The sequence below is a fragment of the Arvicanthis niloticus genome, chromosome 12, assembly GCF_011762505.2.
Source record: "Arvicanthis niloticus isolate mArvNil1 chromosome 12, mArvNil1.pat.X, whole genome shotgun sequence".
Classification (NCBI taxonomy): domain Eukaryota; kingdom Metazoa; phylum Chordata; class Mammalia; order Rodentia; family Muridae; genus Arvicanthis; species Arvicanthis niloticus.
The window spans coordinates 9,679,205-9,699,561 of NC_047669.1; the positions used below are offsets into that span (position 1 = coordinate 9,679,205).

Consider the following 20,357-nt stretch of genomic DNA (forward strand, 5'->3'; position numbering starts at 1 on the left):
GGAAACTATTGGAGAAACAGTGAGTTCATTACTAGTAAACAGATAGGAAAACAGACTCAGAGAGATTCTGTAACTAGGCCAATGCCACAGGAAAGATGAGTGACAGAGCCAGCGGCCGATCTGCAGGCTCTCCACATCTCTCCACACCTCCACAAGGATCTTCCTGGATAGATGGAAACTTAGCACCTTGTCAGGAGGTCCGATTACTCATCATAATCATCATTCTATCTGAAAACACCCCCATCCAGCTCCCCCCCCCTTAGCTCCAAGAAGCAAATGGCTGCAGGGCTCAGGTAAAGCTTCTGCTTGTGTTCTAGCACCACCGTGTGGCTTGTTTATTTCTGGCCACGTTTTTACCCATGGCTACAATTTTACCAGGAGACAGAGGATTTGAGAGAGCCCCAAGCATTCTAAGTGGTCATATGTGTGATTGAAAATGGCAAGAAAGTTGCAGCAGCAGGCCATCTAGGAAGTTGGTGGGGCTTCCTGTAGAGGCCTGAATGTTACTGGTTAGTTACAAACTTACTTAGCACACGGTTACAATATAGGCTTACATAAAGCTTTGAATTAATACCAATGAAATCTACGTGTGTGTGTGTGTGTGTGTGTGTGTGTGTGTGTGTGTGTGTGTTCCACTTTTTTAATGTGAATTCTAGTTTTAAGCAAGGCTGATTTGCTGTTTGACAGGGACCCTGGAAAGAAGCTAAGGAAATACTCAGCTTTCGCCTGCTGCCTCCTGAAGTGTGGGCTCTTGCCACACAAGACGGTGGTGGTGCTTTGGACACTAGCAAGTTCAGCTCACAGAGAACAGAAGTTGGTTCCTCATGCTTACAGGATCCCATTTCATTCCCCCAAATGAGAACAAACCAAGACAACAATGTGTTGCTGTTGGAACAGCAACCAAGCAGAGCATCTCTTTGGATCCAGTTCTAAGGGAGCACTGACAACTATCTACTTTGCTTTTGGGTTCTTGTGTGTGTAGCCCCTGAGTAAGAGGTCATTGTACACAGGTCCTCATGCTACTGAGTGTGACAGATGGGCCTCTAATTAGTTGTGTGCCCTTGGGCCAGTCCTTTACCTTGCTGGGCCTCCGATTTTAGAATGAAAGGGCTGGAACAAGAGCCACAAAGGACTCTTAAGCCACATCATGGGCGACCCTAGAGCCAGAATGTTATCAAGCCAGACCTGGTATGCAAGCCTGTAAGCATAGCCACACTGGGTGCTGAATAAAGAGGATCACAAGCAGCATGACCTGCCTGGGCCACAGAGCAAGTCCGAGGCCAGCCTGTGTAACAGAGTGAGACTTTGACTCAAAAATAAAAATATACACAGAGAGATGGAAATATGGATCCGTGGCAGAGTGCTCGCTCACCTAGCATGTGTAAGGTCCTTGGTTCAATTCCCACATAACTCAAACAGAAAACAGAATGAGTTCTCAGAATCTTGTTTATTCCTTAGGGATAAGCCAAACACTTGCCAAGGTTTCTTCTCGCTGCTCTGACTGAAGTGCAGGGCGCTGGAAAGAGTGGGGAACTTGGAGCTAGGTATAAAACCCAGCTCTTGTTTCTCTTGCTATGTATAGAACCCTGGCTTTCCATCTGTACATAGTGGGAGAAAAGTACCTGTCATATCTGTTGATTATTAAGTCCATTCACAGAAGCCCCGAGGCAGATCACTGTTCCTCTTCTTCCCTCCTTCCTTTGCTAATTCTTTGCATTTTCCTAGTTTAAAATTTTTTAATTAAACTTACTCATTGGCAGAGGCGGGTAGGCATTTGTGTCATGGTGTGTGGAGGTCATATGACAGGGAAGTGAGTTCTTTCCTTCCACGATGTGAATTCTGGGAATCAAACTCAGGTTACTAGGTGCCTCTATGTGCAGGGCCAGCTTGCTGACCCCTCTCCTAAGATCTAGCTTGATGAAAACATGAGATGTCCTGTGAAGTTTCTGTTGTGCTTTGCCTGGGTGAGAATAAGTGTCATGCAGGCAAATGCTTTATCTATGTCCCCTCATAGTGAGCACAACAAAAAATTTCCCTTTGTAAAAGAGCAGCAAAGAGTGGTCAGGGGAACGAATCTGTTCCAGGCATGCAGAGTGAAAGGGAGGAGGAGCCAGGAGGCGGGGCGGGGCTTGCCCATTGGGAAGTCTGGAGCAGACAGACACTAGCAACAAGACAGAATCCAGAGGCATTGAATGTAGTTTACTGACTTACAGAGTCATCTATTCCCAGGAGGACCAGCAATGGGATGGTGGTCATCCCCCCGTTGACCCACTCCTGTAGAGACACGAAGCCATCCTTGTCGTAGTCCATGCCTTGCAACATCTCCTTCAGTATCTGTGGAAGCCAAAGAACAACGAACGGTCCGTTTGTATCCGTTTCCGGATGCCTCTGCTCGCTGTTTTCTCTTCTGTCCTGTGTTGTGTTGTTTTCTGGCTCACACATTACCTTTCAGAGTGAGTAGAGTGACAAGGGAGCAAAGCAGTGAGAGACCAGAGTTCGAGGCCCAGCTCTGCTCTGTCCTGACCTTAGGTGGCTCACCCCAGCTCTCCGTGCTCTGGGGTGCTCATCTTAAGATGGAAATAATATTGCTGTATCCCAGAACATAAGTAAAGATCAGAGGAGATGTATAAAAAGTGTTTAATCTAATATCTGGTACATAGCACCCCCAGTGTAGCTAACATTAGCAGCTGACGACTGACAACTTTTCCATTCCAGGCTCTAGCTCCTCTGTTCTGAGTTTCTATCACAGAGTTGCCCCTGCTGGGTAGGCTGGGAATTGCAGTTTCTACCATGTCTAGACTTTGTCCTGCTGCCTTAAGCATCTTTCCTGTTGGAGAAAGGGGAGCTCAAAGCATAGGGCTCCAAAGAAGCTGCGGAGAGGATGAGTCTGGGGAACCACACAGTAGCATTCAACCATTCGCATCTGCATGCCAGATGTGCCTCACTGTCTCTGGAGAAAACTGTGTTTGGAGAAACTCACAGGTCTGAGCTCCGTGGGATCCCACTCCAGGTACTGGGCAACATGCAGCATTTGGCTTACAATCTGATCCATCTCCTAGAAAATATCAGGAGGGAAAATATCAAAGGGAGAAAACCAAAGTGTGTGTGTGTGTGTGTGTGTGTGTATGTGTATCTCTGAGTATGTGTGTATGTATGCATGTGTGTGTGCCTCTGTGTGTGTGTGTATGTGTGCCTCTGAGTGTGTGTGTTTCATCAGAATAAGAACAAAACTGAAAATCAAACATGGCAGGAGGATGGGCAGGGTGGATCGTGAGGAAAAGCTTGAGTGATACATTGGAACCCCACAAGGGCAGCCTCCTTGACTACAAAGGCCAGTGGACTTAGATGCTCACAGCGGGTCAAAGCAAGGGAGCACCTGGAGCACTGACTCCTAGCCCCTCCCTCCTCCATCACTCTGTGCTTTGACCAGGAAACAGCAGGGAATCCTGTTTTCTTTTTTTGTAATGTATGCAAATGCAGTGAACGCAGGCCCCTCCTTGCCGTTCTTATCATGTGCTCTCCATCTCCACACCTTAGCAGCTTGGGCTCTGTCTGTCTGTCTGTCTGTCTGTCTATCTCTGCAGTCAGGTTCACACCCTGTGTTGGTCCTTGCTCAAGCACTATGACTTAGATTTATTTCGGCATCTTTTCTTTCTGTTGCATTACAGTCGACCCTGAGCCTAGAACTTGGTGAAGGAAAGCGTATGTATATGGGCTTATTTGCATGATGGATTAACCCTTTGGTACCAAGGCCTGTCTAAAACCTTATAGATCTGTCAGGTAGGCTAGTGAGTCAGTGCATACAGGGACCCATGAGAACATACTGTGCTGGGGAGTATTTGGTGTCAGTCAGCGTCTTACGTATGGATACCACCTAAGATGTTCCTAGGTAGATTGTTCTGGGAGATTGTGTGGGCAGACTGAAGAAAATTTGGAAAGGGTTACTTCCTTCATGTCAAATTCAGGGCTAAGCCAACAAGCCGTGTCTCAACAGATATTTGTTTTTTTAATATATATTTATATTGTATTGTGTTCTCTCTCTCTCTCTCTTTTTTTTTCTCTCTCTCTGTGTCTGTGTGTCTGTGTGTATGGTTATGGTTCACATATTAGTGCAGGTTCCTGTAGAGGCCAGAAAAGAGCACCAGATCTCTTGAAGCTGCAGTTACAAGTAATTGTAAGCCACCCAACATGAGCGCTAGGAACTGAACCTGGGTCCTCTGTGGGAGTAGTAGTAGTAACCCCCAAGTCATCTCTGAAGCCCCTGACACAGACATATCTGCACGGTCTCTGTCTCTCTCTGTCTTTTTCTGTCTCTGTCTCTGTCTTGCTCTCCCCTCTCCCTGTCTGTCTCTCTTCTCCTCTTCCATCTCATGCTGGACTTGACACTGTGATCCTCTTGCCTCGGCCTCTTGCCTGTAAAAAAATACTACTTTACTAAAAGGGAAACAGTAGCCCAGAGCAAAACTACAGGATCGGGCAGTGGCCGAGTATGATGAAGGGGGTAGAACATTTCAGTGGAATAATCTGTGAGTCTACTGGGGTTCAGGATTCTATACAATAATGTGACTTAGAAACTGAAAGTTAGACTCCGTCGTGGGTTGTGCAAATAGAAGCAGAATGGAGTGGCTTCAGGAACAAGTAAGTCCCAGTGTCTACCCTGGCCAGGCCACATCTGATTATGTAAAGCCAAGGATGGGTAGGTTCTATTGCATGATGTGTTTCAACAACAGTGTTAACTGCTGGAGCTTGTCCAGCATGGGTACTTAAAAGAGCCCAAAGAGAGCCAGTGGAGAACAGGAGACTGGCTTCAAAGAGGTTTTATCTAGGTGTGATAGAATGTTGAACTGTCAAGGTTATGTAGTTTTGTGTTTCTCTCCTCTGGTTAGCTGTGGAGGGCAGCAGGGAGCCAAGGTTGCAGGGGGGGTGGGGGGCACGGAGAAGGGACAATGGGAGGGAGCCCATTTTGATTCCCTTTTGGGTTGGGGAAAGGGGGATACCAGCATATTGTGTGATGTCTGGCAAACCGAAGCCTGGCCTGCTGGCAGGAAGCCCTGTCCAACTCACTCCTAGCAGTGGGACAGCTACTGTGGAGGGGTGGCCTCTTTGTCACCGAGAGTGTTCACAAAGAAGCTGGGAGCCTGTCAGCCAGGGACTCCAGGTGTGAAGCTGAGTCAGAGGCCTCTTTGGAGACTTGTTTCTGTCCACTAACATCATCTTTAAAATATATTCTGGATCGAACCAGTTTCCACCTACAGTGCTGCTGTCCTGGGTAAGATTACCATTGTTCCGTGTCCTGATTATTTCCTTAGGTCTCTGGTATGCCTCTTATGGTCTACTTGACATAGTCTCTAGAGCGACCCTTGAGACGTGCCAATATGTTGCTTTTTATTTCTTCACCAGCAAGCCCAGTTTCCACTTAATCCTACAGCATCCTGGGCATGCTTCAGTATCTGTGCACACAGTGTTTGCTACCTAGAGGGCTCTTTCCCTAGATTGGCCCCTTCTCCAAGTCTCCGTTCCAATGTCCCTTCCCCAGGGAGGCCTTTCTTGACAGCACTTCTGAAAGCTTTGACCCCTCCCCCCACAGCTGAAAGCTGCAACTCCGACTCCCCCCAGTGTTTCCTACTTCCTTTTTCTTCTCAGCAAACATCTACGTATATGTGCACGTATATGTATTTGTTTTATACTGTATGGTTTTATTTTTGCGATGCTAAAATTGAATTGAGGTCTCAGGCTAGGCAAATGCTCTGTCACTGAGCCTTATTTCCAATTCCACCTTACCCCTTCTATTTGAGAGAGGTACTAATGACTCATTTGCCCCAGCTTCCTGAATGCTGGGATTATGGTGTGCACCACCACTCCCCGGTCCACAGGCATCTGATGTGCTGTTTAGTGTTGCCTAGACTACAGTGAAAGGAAATGGAGCTTTGTTACTTGGCTACAGAGCAGTTCCGGGCATGGTGTGAACCCTTGGTAAACAAATGCTTGTGGCCTGTGAGAGTCTGTGCTTGTTCCATCAAAGACCACAGCCCAGAGCACTGCAGCAGCGCTGGAGAGACCAGTGGAGGTACTAGGGTAGAGATGGCCTGATTCGTTGGCCTAGTACACTTATTTCCTCTGTCCCTTCATACTTCCTTCCCACCCTCCCTTCATCTCTCCCTTCTTCTTTCTTCTCCTTTCTCTCGTTTCAGTCAGCCATAAACACTTCAGTCTTAGACCTGACAGTTCATAATAAGCCTTGGCAGTCAGTCATGACCACAAGGCCTGGATTCAGGGGCCTCCTTCTTTCTTGTACTTTTTTTTGTCTCTAGTCTTTCTCTCTCTCCCTGGTCCTGTTCTTGCTTTTTCCTGAAGGGGTGAGGTGACAGTAAAGAGTTTAGAACAGATGGGACCAGGCTTCTGATCTTGTATAGACAGGAAGTCAGTAACCTCCTTCCTCGTGTCCTGGTCTTATTGCTTCTCTTGCCCCACTCCTCTTGATTCCTGGGTTTCAACAGGAAATTTCAAGGGAAGTCTGTGGACAGGGAAGTGACATTTGAGAAAAATACTAAAATATCCCCCTGAGATTGTGTGGTTCCAGGCTTCTGGATCTGGAAGAAGGAAAATGGAGTCTATGTCTACAGTCTGACTCTCTGGAAAGCAGCAGGCAGGGGTCCACTCATGGTCTGCATCCCTTAGCCAGGATGCTGCAGCTCCTGTAGGGATGGAACTGGGGAGTTTGGATGCTTCCTTCACTGTAACTTGTTCCTCCCACTCTTTTTCAGATCCCAGGGCTTGTGTTGAAGGTGGAAACTTACCGCTTGGTCCAGGAGTCCATTTTCATCCAAATCATAGAGACGAAACATGACTGCAAGAAACACACAGGTTAGTCTGAGGTCCTCCAGGAGCCAGCATGGGCTGACACTCTGCTACTCCTGGATTTTAGCCCAGATTCAAGCAGTAGTGGGGTATAAGCTATTACGGTCAGCTTACTCTCTGAGGTTCAGTATATGACTTCCTTAAGGAAGAGAGGAAGCTGGGGAAGAGAATGAGGCCCCCGGGCTTTAGGGCCTTCCTGTGCAGTGACTCTGTGGCAAATGAGGCCCGGGTCATGAACAAGACACCCTGGAGAGCATGCATATCGTTCTGCATCAACTGGACACAATTTGAAACCCATACCCAACAGCTGGTCCGGCCAAGGCACCACCAGAATTATAACGGGGCCTTCACCTCCACTGCACACAGGGAGAGTGTAGAGTCGGGCATGTTAGAATCTGGGTGCATGCTGCTACTTCTGGGATGTCAAACAAGTTACCTCTCTTCTGGGATCACTTTATTTGTAAGATGGAAACTGTAGTTTATTTCTATTGCTGTGAGCATAAGGATTAATATTTACAGCTATAGTCACGGATGGGGCTCAGAATGCAGAAAGCAGTTAACATGCTGTTTCTTTTCTGGTATCAGTGAACATTTACATATGACATTCCTTAGACAGTAGGTACTGCTGTATGCATCCAGTCATAATTACCTAGTGGTAATAATTACCATAGTCATGATGACATGAGGTAGTCACTACTGCTGGAGCTACAGGACACTCAGGATGTTATTTTTTTGATACTTTATCCCAAATGCTGAGAGCTGGGAGCATTTCAGATTTGGGGTATTTTTTGATTAGGGAGTATTTCATATATATAAAATCATCTATTTGGGGGGGGACATTTCCTGAGTCCACATGCAATATTACAGTTTTCATATGTCTTACATGCATAGCCTTCAGGAAACTTTATGGAATATTTTTAGTGCATCCCGTTTCGATTTCAGATGGGAAACTCTCCACTTCTGCCATGGAGCCTCAAAAGTTTGGGAGTTTGGAGGAGGTGTCAATATGCTAATTGGAAATTTCTTATGAGCTTCATGGAGGTGAAGCAGACAAGGAAGGCCTGGGAATGACTGGGACTAAAGACTAAATGTGCGCTGACAGGGACAGTCACCCAAAATGAGGAGATGGTGCGATCTCAAACATAAGCCGGGCAGGAAGCGAACCAAACACTTCTTCCCTTTCACCCCCATTCTTTATGGTGTTCACAATTGGTTCTCTTACGTGCACCTCCTACTGGCCACATCCTGGTTACAGCTTAGTACAGGCTAGACATCTTATGCCCCTCTTGTGCGACTGTCCCCCAGAGGTTTTAAATTCCCTGGACCTTGTATCCCTGCCCCCTGCATGCTATGTGCCTGCGTAGCGTTTAAGTTTTTTTAAAAGTGGCATCACCGCCTTCCCATTCTCTCTGACTATTCCCATTCTCATTTCTCAGAATATTCTGGCCAGGGGCACATGGTACTGGCTGCGTGATATAGAGAAGGTCAAAGCGTACCACTAATTTCGCTTCAGGACATGTTCTGGTTCAAGTGGCCCAGGTCAGACATGCTCCTTTTAACCTTCTCATACTGTCTCACATGTAGAGTGAGATAACAAGTCTGCCTTCCGGGGTTATTATGAGACTGACGGTAAGTGAGAAGGTGGACTCAAAATACTTAGCAAGTAAATGCAGTCGATGGGCGGTGCTCTTGCATTGACAAGAGGTAGACTCTCAGGGATGACTTCCAAAAAGCCACATGCCTAGTTCTCAAGCTAGAGAAACTTAATTCCTTTTGAGTCATTAAAGTGAGGGGATGATCTAGACTGATAGAGAAAAAGCAAAAAACAAAACAAAACAAAAAAAAAATCAAACCAATGGAAATGCTGACTAAGTGACCTTATTTGCATCAAAGGTTGTAAGGGAAAATATTAGCCAAAGACGGAGAGGGAACTAAAAACTCAAAGACACCAAAGAGATATAAGGAATGACGAATCACAGCGGGCTTGGTTGGAAAGTGAAATCCTATAAATAAATGTGACTATTGGCTGAGTGTTCCCTAAGGGTGTGACATCATTGTATCTGAGCAGAGCAGTAGTGTGATCTTAGAAATTATACACTGCACTAGTTCTGGATGGAATCACGAGATCCTAGGATCTGCTTTGAAACAATAAGAAGCTGAGGTGGGTGGGAATGCCCAGAACAAGAGTGACCACCAGCTAGTGTGAATGGTGAAGCTCACACACGGTTGAAAACTGAATCCACCTCGGAAATTTTCAATATTAAAAAAAAAAAAAAGGACTTATAAATTTTTTCCTTTCTGTTTGAAAAAGTCACTCGGAGTGTCACTGATGCAAAGGATCTGACTCGTCCTCCTTGGTAGTCACCAACTAACATGATGCAGAAGACTCAAAGCCCTCCTAACAGCTGGGAATAATTTGATATTTCACTTTTAACTTTACCCAGAAAAGAAAAGAAATCTGCGTTCCCACCAGATTAGCACTCGAGACTTGTATTGTGAACACCCCCAGCTGATGGGAGAGTTTAAGCACAGCTAATGAGCAAGCTGTCGGTTTGGTTTTGGCCGAGTTCACCTTTGGCATACTTCTCTTGGTAATGTTTAAGTTTCATTGACTCGTCTTATTAACTGAATTCTGACTTTTTGCTATAACAATTATTTCTTTGCTGCTACTTAAGCTCCCAAGAGAGGCAAACATAAGATGGGCTGCAGCAAGGTCTTTTCATTTGCTCTAAAAAGACATGCTGGTGGCTCCAGAGGCCAGGAAAGCCATCCTGGGATAGTTCTCCAAGGCCACAGGCTCTGTCCGCTGAGCTCTTACGGTGTCCTGAAGGCCTGCTCCGCTTTATATTTATTACAGGGTCTCTATGTGCAGCCCTGGCTGGCCTTGAACTCATTACACAGACCAGGCTTTCTGTGAGTTCACAGAGACCCGCTAAAAGCATTCACCACCATTGCCAGCCTCTGAATCGGGTTTTGAAACTGACTTTGATGCACCACAGATTATGCTTAGGTCTTCTAGTGAGCAAAGGGCTGGAGTATAAGGGATGAGTGTTGGGATGGAAATAGGCCTTATCAAGACAGGCTTATAAGAACTCAAGGGAAAGAAAGAAGAGGAAGGAAGGAAGGAGGAAGAAAGAGGAAAGGGAGGGAGGAATTTCCTGCCATGCAGACATAGGCTTTTAATTTCAGAACCTGGGAGGCAGAGGCAGAGACAGAGACAGACCTATCTCTAGGAATTCAAGGCAATTTGATCTACATAGTATGGTCCAGAACAGCCAGGTCTATATAGAGGGACTCTGTCTTAAAGAAATAATATAATATAATATAATATAATATAATATAATATAATATAATATGAAAGAACACAGAGGGAGGATGGGAGGAAGAAAGCCCTATAGCTATGGTGCTCCTTGCTCAGGGGAAGATCAGATGTTGAGTATCTTTTCAAGATGGGGCCGAAGCTTTCTGATTAGAGGCACCAGGAAGCCCTGCCAGACAAAACCATCCAGAGTCTTTGGTAGCAACCTCTTTCTTACAAATGGCTAAGGTCTCAGATTCCCATCTAACTTCTAGACTGGTACTGTGCCCTGGGTGGGCTGTAGGACATGTTGTTATCACTGCTACCAAAGGGACAGAGAACCCTCCCCAGTGCCCAGATGCATCTCCAATGTGTACAAAATGACTGTCTAGAGCCTTGTTCTTCCTCTGGGAGGAAGCTGAGGCCCTAGGCCAGTGAGCACTTACATTCTAGCTTATCCTGGGGTCTCCCAGTCTCCATCAGGGACAAGTAACACACAACATCCTTCAGGTACACTGTGGGAGCACATGAGCTTGAAGCCAGAGTATCCAGGTCTCCCCATGGGGCTGCAGCCTCCAGTTCTTTAGATGGTGCTTGTGTCTTAGTTGTTTTTGATTCTGAAAGACAAAAGAGGAGCATCCAAGGACCTTCACGCTGGCAAACATTATCCCTCCAATGGTCCCATTCTCCTCACTGTTGAGGAGCGATGTTCTATGGGCAGCTTACAGAATGTAATTAATAGACATTGTGTCGTGTGGCCACAGAAATCCAGTCTGCAGCTATTTTCTAAGGTAGCTTCATTTTAATTCATTTAAGACTTTATTTCCTTGCAGAAAGTTTATTCATTTTCAGAATTTTCAGGAAAGATGGCAGTGGGTCTTGGCAATAACACAGTGAACGAAAATATCATTTACCATACTGCTCCAAATACTTAATTTGCAGACGTAATTCTGGACGAGCTTCTGCCACATCCAAACCCTCCCTTGTGAAGAGCTACGGAAACCTTGAGTGAGCACAGTGTCCTCAGTGGATATATGCGTTGACATGAGCCAGCCATGTCAAGGACCAGTGTCTTGTACCCATGAAAGTGGCAAAGCCTTCCCCAAGTGAGGCTCAGAGGGATGGCAAAGGCTTCCTCTGGTTCATGGATGAACGATAATGTATGCAGAACATGGTCTTGGTAGCTCCTCCCGCCATGTTTACTGCTTGAAGACTGTTCCACTATAGAGAGTGTTTCTGCCGAGTTAGTGAAGCCCATCTCTTTGTTCAGCTGTGTATAATAGTCCTGTTTCCTTGTTTATCTGATGTAATGACCCTGCCTCCCTGTTCAAGGGTATATAATAAAAACTCCACTGAACTTCTGGGGATGCTGCGGCTTCTCCATCTCAGTATAAACCCCTAATCCAGCTTTTCTGCATTCTTCTATCTGTCATTTCTTCATTTTCATTCCCTCATTGTCCCAGGTAAGTCAGTCTCTGGACCCTTGCAAGGATGTGGTATCTCATAATTTTCTTCTACAAATATACTTAATGACAAATGAAGAGATTGACATCCCAGAGAAAAACTCTACTGACAATCCATTTTCAGAAACTAGGAAACTTTAACTACTAAGACAATGCAGAAAGCAACTTGTTGTATGCTCCCCGGGGAAAAGTTTCCCCCGTAATCTACCCCCTAGATCAGAAAATATAAAGTTTATTGTCAGTAAGGACACTAGGGGTTTTATTTCATTCACTATGTGAATTCTGTTTTCTGAGGTACTTTGTTCTTTCTACCTTCAGTTTTGTTGCTTTCATGTCTATCAGAAATCTCTTCATTCCCAGTAGGATGTACAACACACAGGAAGCAACTGACTAAGGGATAAAGACAGTACTGCCAGTGGACAAACCAACGTAGGCATCGTGAAGCCAAGAAGCAGTAAGTGCTGACGACACGGACAGGCAGAGGCAGCCTCTGTGGCACTGCTTGCCAGAAAGGCAGTGTTACCACATGCTGTTCAGAGAACCTAAGAGCCACACGCTGGAAGGAAGCACTGACTTCAGACAGCAGAGCTGAGAGAGAAGAAGGCCTATAGTGTGGCTGCGAGCTAGAAAGATGTCAGCTGTCATTCATAATGAGAGGTGAGACGCCCCTAGGATTGCCACCTCCTGGCATTTGGAAGAACTTTACATGTTGTACCAAGGGAGGGGGCTCTGGCAGATCCTGGCGTTCTTGGTGGGTTGAGGAGGAGATGGGAGCCTGGGAGCCCAGAGTGGTTCCAAGTCAGACTGGAGCTCAGGTTGTCACACAGACATGGAGAAGGCGTCCTTATAACCAGGGCAGCCACCATTACTTCTTCTGCTCAGTGGTGATTATTCCTCCCTGGTGAGAAAACTGCCTGAGGCCAGGGAATGAGGGGGGGGCAGTTTGGTTAGGATGGGGGTAGGGGAGGCTGGGGGAATGGGGAGCAGTTTGTTTAGGATGGGGGTAGGGGAAGGAGCAGGATTGGAAGGACAAACTCTAATAAAAAGGTCAGGACTCATCGATGGGGTAGAAGCCCTGGAAATCCACATGTTAATAGTAGAGTTCAATTTCCAGCAACCACATGGTGGCTCATAACGATCTATAACGGGACCTGATGCCGTCTCTGGCATGCAGGTGTATGTGCAGATAGAACACTCATAAACTAACAAACAAATATCTTAAAAAAGTAGAATCCTACCCAAGCTATTTTAAAAGACCAGCATTGCTTCAAGGCCCAAATCAAAGGCATCACAAAGGTGGATTTCAATATTCTTCATGACACAGATGCAGAAACTGCACAATGTTAACTATAACAATGTCATACTTTCCTATAAACTGAAGTGTGCAGAATGCCTGGTACATTATACCTAGTATTCCATTCCAAGATCTTTCCCCAGGGGGAATAAAGGTTCTCCCCACAAAGACTTACAAAAAATATTTACAACAAGTTTGTTTGTAGTAATCCCAAACTAGAAGCTAACCAAATGTCCCTGTCTTAACAAGTGAGATAACTATGGAAACTATATGCGGGAATACTAATGAGCAACCAAAATATTGACTATTAATATACACAAATGATTAAGTATCAAAATGATTATGTCCAACAAAAGAAGAGCTAAGAAAGGAAACATTGCATGATTCTGTTCACACAGAGTCCAGATGGCGCAGTGACATTCATAGTGACAAAAGGCAGACCACAGGCTGCATGGGGAGGCGCACGGCTGGAGAAAGGACTCATCAAGAAATCGCTTATAGACAGTGGATATGCTCATTCTCCTGGCGTGCAACTGGCTTCTGCGAATGCATACACACTCCAGAAGTTTTTGATTTCACACTTTGAACATGCAATTTATTTTATGCCTACTACAGTTCAGAGCTATGTAAGAACGTGACTCCATTTTTTTTTTCTCCTAAAGATGGTTGGGTCAGTAGAGTTCTGGGTAGAGCGTGAGGTACAGCACTCGTTCATAACAAGGTTTAGTTTACTCCTGCATGGAGATGCCCTGATCCAGGAGGACTGACCCGTATCATCCCATTGGTGTCTCTCCTTCTATGTTTCCACACGTGGAATACGCTGTGCGCACTTCAGGCTGTGACATCTATCTGCCAGCCTGTTAATTACCAGAATTGATTCGGCTGATCTGGCTGGCTAAGCGGGTGTCCCCTTGCTCCCTCACCACTCCACATGCGTCCCTCCCAAAGCCATACACTTGGGAGGAAGAGAATGAACTTCCCTGAATAGAGGGGACTGGTCTTCGGTCAAGGGTATATGAGTAGCTGAGTCGCCCCTGCTAAACCCTCCAAATAAGCTTTCAAGGTCCACGTGTGAAATACCCAAACCTCCAGTCACCTGATACATCCCTCAGTGACAGACAAATGGCCTCTTCCACACAACACACCTAGCACCCTGTTGTAAGCCCTTTCATTGAAGGCGCCTGCCTGTTCTGTTTTTGCTTGTAGTCTCTGTGGTACTGGTTGACTTCCAGCTGTGGCAGAGAAGAGAGTTTTGGGACCCTAGCACTGGGTTTACAGTAAATGGTGTGTTACTTGCTCAGGTAGGCTTACTCTCCAGACTCAACGTGCTTTTGTTTAAACTTATTAAAAGAGGTCATTGCATTACAACTGAGGTTTGCCCCAAGCCTTGAATGACAGAGATGTTTGTAACTATAATGTTTAGTGAAAATAACAAACCTAAATTCAAAATGATGTATGGTTTATTCCCAATTATGAAAAAAACATGTGAGATCATACACATTTAAGTCCAAATATGCTTGAGCTTAGTTTTCTTTCTTTCTTTTTTTTTTTAAAGATGAAAAAATATTTTGGAGCAGTTTAGGTTTCTAGCAGCACTAGTGGAGGGTATAGAGATTTTGTTCACATACCCTGTGGTTCCCTGCGTCCACATACTGTCCTGATCAACATATAAAATTCTATATGTGTCCTAACTGGTGGCCCTTCACTGACACACCATTGTCACTCACAGCCTGCAGCCAACAGCAGAGATTACTCTTCGGACTGTGTATACCATGGGTCTGCACTGAAGGCTGCGGCCACATGCTCCTCACTGTAGCACAGAGCAGGTCTCACCACCCCTCAGCTGCTCTGTGCTCGGCTATTCATCTCTTCACCCCTGTCTCAGGCAACCACCAATCTTTGTTATCTTTATGGTTTGTTGTTTCTCTCTTTTGGGGGGATTTGAAAGTTAGTCTTCAAATTATCTACAGTGTGAGTATAGTACTTTTATAACTGGGAAAGCAAAGCAAAACAAACCAAAAAACCAAGGTATTTCTTTCAAATATTCATTGGTGAAAATCTCAATGAATTAAGAAATCAAATAAAACCCCAAGGGCCAAAATTCTTCCTTTTCATATCCTGAGCTGACATAATGAGGGGGGCTCTGGGGGGCTTTGAGTCAATACTTGCATTCTGTGGCAGAGTCTTTTCTTCTGCCCTATCCTGGGAAGAGAGAGCTCAGTTCCGGTGGGCTGTGCTACCTGTAAGTGTAGAACGTGCTGTGATTGGTGGAGGCCATGTCAATGGGCTGTGCTATCTGTAAGTGTAGAAAGTGCTGTGATTGGTGGAGGCCATGTCAGTGGGCTGTGCTACAGCTGAGTCCAGAAAGTGTGATTGGTGGAGGCCACATCAATCAGAACCTAGTGTCTTCAGGCTTCTACTTGAACAATAGGAAAAGGCTGGGGTTTCCCACAGATGGCCAGATCATGAGTCCAGGACTTGGCTCTTATAGGAAGGGGCTTTCTATGAAGCATCTACCTGGTCCTAATTCTTATTTTTTGGTAAACAGGGGCATTAATTAAGCCATCTATTGATGGAGACCTAGCAGAAAATGGATTATTCTTCTTTAAATCTCCAGTTTAAAAAAGAAAAAGAAAAAGTTTAAATATCTTCCTGGGCCCAAAATTAGATAATTGCCTTTTATGATTTAACCTGTAGGGCCTGGGGTGTTTTTCTTCACCATAAGGAAGCAAAATGGTGCGTGACAAATCAGTTCTCTAGGAGGAAGTCAATGGTTTCTCTTTGAGATGCAGAATGACAGCTGTTGTGAATGGGGAGGGCCTTGTCCATCCAGCTCCAGTACTGTCACGTGACCTCCAGTACCTTCAGGTGACCTCTAGTACCTTAAGGCATGGACTGCAACTCGAACACTCCTTTGGAAGTTCCAAATACCTGGGTAAGAAACTGGGGCTGCATGCTTCCTTTCTGGGAATTTAAAAATCTCAAAGCCTTGCCATCTCCTTCCTGCTGGGAGGTTTCCCCCCCCCCCCCCCCGTTAGAATTTGCTCTGTTATACGCCCTATGAGATGTAAGACTTACCTATGCCTTAAATTCATTATCCACCAGGAGAGTGCTATCTACCCCGGACTAGTTGAGCTGGTGCAGCGCTGGCAGGAGGGAGTGATCCCACGACTTTGAAGAGTCTTGCCTGACAGCTGCCACCAAAGGCATCTGGAAGAGCTGAATTCCCAGCTCCCCAGGCTGCCTTCCATTTCTGAAGCGTGCTCTGATTCCCATGTGTAACGTTACTTTTCCCTTTCCCCAGTCTCCCATACTCTCCCATTGTCTCTTTCCAGTTCTTCTCCCTCTCCCCTGCCTCTTAAAAAATTTACTTTGATTATTTTTAATTATGTATAGTGTGCATGTCTGTACATGGATGTGTGCTCGTGAGCATGTATGCCTGTTCCAGCCTCTGGTCCCCTAGAGCCTAGCTAGAGCCACCTGATGTGGTAGAAGTGACCTTAGTTCCTCTGGAAGAGCAGCAGGTGCTCTTAAGGCGGAGCCATCTCTGTACTCCCTCCCTCTTCTTTTCAGGTGGAGCCTCCATGTTGCCTAGGCTGGCCTTGAACTCAGGGGCTCACATGATCCTCTCATCTCTGCCTCCTGGAAAGTTAGGACCACAGCAACAACAAACCCAAGCTAACTTATTTACCAGTCTTTCTGCCAAACACTGAAAGCTTTATAAGGCTTCTTGTTTCCCTCTTGGGACCAGAAAAGAGAACACTCAGGGTTGTAGCTGGTGTCCACTGGAAGAGGCTCCCATCCTAGTCTCTGCTGAAATTGTTCCTCTTCTCATTCAGCTCTAGTGACTCTTATCTACTTTGTCTGATGCATAATTGAAACACGTAATGGAACCACATTCTCTATCCTCAGCGTTCATCACAAGAGCTGGGATTTGCTTTTGTGTGTATATTCATTGTTTCAACAACAAGATCTCATGCAGTAAATAAGGTCTGACTCTGAGTCTTTATATTTGAAACCTCAAGAGCAAAGTGCAGAGGTCACAAGTCCATTAGAACAGGACACCAAGCTGGCCTAGCAGGAGACTGAGGCTTCAGATTCACGGAAAGTCTGGCTGATGGTAATGGGCGAAGAACAGATTCTCAGCGTGTGGGTTGTGACCCCTTTGGGGATCAAACGACCTGTTCAAGGGGGTCCCCTAAGACTATTGGAGAACACAATATTTATATTACAATTCATAACTGTAGCAAAATTACAGTTGTGAAGTAGCAACAAAAATGATTTTATAGTGTGTATGTGTGTGTGTGGGGTCACCACAACACGTGGAACTGTATCAAGGGGTGTCAGCATTAGGAAGGTTGAGAACCACTGCTCCAATCGTTAATATTATTGAGCATTTACTATGGGGCCAGGCACTGTTCCAAGCCTTTAGATGCCTACTAACTCATTCAACTTGCATAACAATGCTTATCATCATCCTGTTCCCCAGAGGGGACAGCAAAACACAGGCATTGCCCAAACACGCCCACAGCGTTCTGCTGTAGGTAGTGACAGAGCTGGGAATGAGCTCCACAATCTTAACCAATATGTCCCATTGCCTGATCCAGTTTAGGTGGGGATCAAGCAGGGCATCTTTATTGAACATGAGAACAAATGTCAAGAATAGTGAGCATTGCTCTTTCCAGTACCCGGGTCTGTCCAGAGCCCCGGGAAGTAGCTTCTCATTTATAAATGTGTCAGGGAAGATTCCAGACCTGCTGCATCGGAGTTGGGTCAACGGACCATAGGTATTACAGCGGTTACACCATGAGCTGACTTGGCACCTTTGCATGGTGCAAACCACCTGGCTTGCTCCTCGCTTCCTCACTGTGTGCAGGTAAAAGATGAGGGATTTGAGGTTGCACAAGTCTGGACTAAGTCCCCAGCCCACAAGTCTCTTCTGCTCTGTTGTGTGAAGCATCATAAATGGAAATAAGCAGGCACCCAGCAAACAGCTCCTCTACACCAGCGTTTGCTGGCTCCCTTTGGCAATGATTAGAAACCCTCTAACTGTTAAAAACTGACATTTCTTTTTCTGAAATTAAACTTAATTTTATGTGTTTTTTTTTTCCTTCGAGCATGCCTGGTGCCTGCCTATTCGGGCAAGAAAAGGGAATCAGAAAGTGCCAGACCATTGTGAGCTGCCATGCGGGTGCTAGGATTCTAACGAGGGTCCTTAGCGGCAGAAGCAGCCAGTGCTCTTAACTGCTGGCGCATCTCTCCAGTCCCCCATTTCCATGTTTTGTTGTTCAGTCAGGACATACTCTTACACACCTGCCCTACCCTCTCCAGCCATCCACTGGTAAAATACAGGCTCATGCCTGCTTATACCTGAGAGCCAGATCTTGGCAAACACACTCCCATGCCCAGGCCTCTGGAGAAGGTGCCTCCCCCCAGCAAGCAACTTGTCAGGAGTAAACATCTGGCAACCTGTTCCCAGTCTCGACCTACTCTGTTTCAGGCCAAGGGAGATAAGAACCTTTATGGAGCCATAGACCCCCTCAGTTACATGGATAAACAGGAGTTGGACATGTGGTTGCTCCTCCTCCCCGAAATCTCCCGTCCCAGGGTCTTACCTGTGTCTGGAGCACACGCCTCACCTGCTTTGGCAGCATTGTCCGCGTTATAATCTAGGGAACAAAAAGAAGAGTGAAGGCCAGTCCGTGTCCCCCAGGCCCTTAGAGGGGCGTGTAGGGAATGTTCCCGTGGGCTCTGGTTTGTGTAGGTTGTATTTGTAACCCAGGATTATTGTCAGCTTGGCTCATGGTCTCTGAAACTCCAGGAAGACCCTGGCCATGACTTCATCTCCTCTGACAGTCTCTGATTAGTCTCGCTGGGAGGGGTCCCAAATGTGCTCTAACCACGGACTGAAGCCTTCTCGAAAGGCTCTTATTTTTCTGCCACATGTTAGCATGTGGCCCCTCTTGCCCCGTTCTATTCTCCGACCCTGGTGACAGAATTGCCCCCTCTTTACTCCTCTTGCTGAAGGGCTCACCAGACATAAGTTCCAGTGAGGGTCTAGAAAGAGAGGAGTCCTTACCCCTTAGTCTCCCTTCAGCTTCCTCCTTAAGGAAGTTACTTAGGTGGCCCTTTAGTGTGCTGCCTGTGCCCGTTGCCAAGGGTTACAGCTGTTCAACCATCTTGGGGAAAGCTGGACCTTGTACCTGAGACATTGGGCTCACTACTGCTGGCCCCCTCCTTTGGGTGGTCAGGTGTCTCTTGTCTGGGCTTCTGGCTGAAGGCCAGGAAGAGGTGTGTGCTCAGTGGCTGAGGAAGGTCCACCTCCAGGTATGCCCTCATGAACAGCTTGAAGACATCATAGCTAATGGGCTGAGGAGGGCAAGAAGAGAGAAGTCAATAGTGGGAAGGGAGAGGCTGTGGAAGGAAAGGGAACAGGGTGATGGCTGCTGAGGCAGGTCACGTGGGAGCAACGGAAATGAAGGGGTTGGCAGGGGCAGGAATGAAAAGACCAGGAGGAAACAGAGAGTCCGAGGAGCGGGAGACAGATGGGACACAGACAGAGCAAACGTGGCAGCTGACTGTTAGACACAGTAGCAGAGTAGGGCTTGTAACAGGGAATGCTTCTGTCTAAATTTGGATTAAAAATGGGGTCGATATAACTCCCTGAGACTCAGGGACTACTGTGAAAGAAGACAGGGTGTAAGAGTCAGATGTTGGGGTGCACTAGAGTAAAACACTGCTCTCCAGACATGACAGGAGTTACTAATTCAGTAGTGGTGGTTGCTTGCACAAGATCTGCATAGGATCAAGTCAGTTAACATTATAGATCTGAGGAGATGGGCTCATGTATCCTCACCATTAGCTAAGGAGATATGGGCAGCTGCTGGCTTGTTGGGGAGTAAAAGTCGGTTTTTGTTAAAGGTGTGGTCCCCAGTAGGTCTACCATACTTTGGTGAATGGTCCTACACCCATGAGTATATGAGCAACATAAGCTGGACTTAGTAGGTCATCAAACAAGAGAACACTGTGTTGTGGAGGGGTGGGAGGAGTAGGGGAGGATTTCAGAGGAGTCAGTGGGAGGAGTAGGAGAGGATCTCAGAGGAGTCAGTGGGAGGAGTAGAGGTGGATCTCAGAGGAGTCAGTGGGAGGAGTAGGGGTGGATCTCAGAGGAGTCAGTAGGAGGAATAGAGGTGGATCTCAGAGGAGTCAGTGGGAGGAGTAGGGGAGGATCTCAGAGGAGTCAGTGGGAGGAGTAGGAGTGGGTATAATCAAAACATATCCGATGTAATATGAAAGTTTCAAAGGGTTAACAAACCACATACTTAAAAGGTGGTGTTCATAAATAGTGAGTTCTAGGAAATCTGCCTTTGTCCAGGCGCATGTGAGGGTCTATGGACCAAGGATCCAGTCAGTACTTGAAAATTCTGGTTAAGATGAAGAAGGA

The 20,357-nt window shown here is 46.2% G+C and overlaps 1 protein-coding gene and 1 long non-coding RNA gene across 6 annotated transcripts in view; one reads left to right on the top strand and one right to left on the bottom strand.

The window, feature by feature from the left end:
- The window catches only part of Dgkg (diacylglycerol kinase gamma), a 188,301-nt gene that overhangs the window by 110,806 nt on the left and 57,138 nt on the right, over nucleotides 1-20,357 (bottom strand). For both annotated transcript variants that reach the window (XM_034515695.2, XM_034515694.2), the window contains exons 4-9: nucleotides 19,117-19,282; nucleotides 18,529-18,582; nucleotides 10,603-10,773; nucleotides 6,798-6,847; nucleotides 2,981-3,055; nucleotides 2,212-2,334 (exon numbers count right to left, since the gene is read on the bottom strand). In XM_034515695.2, the coding sequence (XP_034371586.1) occupies nucleotides 2,212-2,334; nucleotides 2,981-3,055; nucleotides 6,798-6,847; nucleotides 10,603-10,773; nucleotides 18,529-18,582; nucleotides 19,117-19,282 (639 nt within the window). The remainder of the gene's footprint in view (nucleotides 1-2,211; nucleotides 2,335-2,980; nucleotides 3,056-6,797; nucleotides 6,848-10,602; nucleotides 10,774-18,528; nucleotides 18,583-19,116; nucleotides 19,283-20,357) is intronic.
- LOC143444013 (uncharacterized) lies at nucleotides 5,939-19,137 on the top strand. Of its 4 annotated transcripts, XR_013113482.1 has the most exons (7): nucleotides 5,939-6,067; nucleotides 6,765-6,864; nucleotides 11,983-12,276; nucleotides 13,312-13,539; nucleotides 14,120-14,214; nucleotides 15,700-15,848; nucleotides 16,019-19,137. It is a non-coding gene; the product is annotated as an uncharacterized LOC143444013 (long non-coding RNA). The 4 variants fall into 4 exon arrangements; XR_013113481.1 differs by having other exon boundaries at nucleotides 13,312-14,214; XR_013113480.1 differs by having other exon boundaries at nucleotides 14,120-15,848.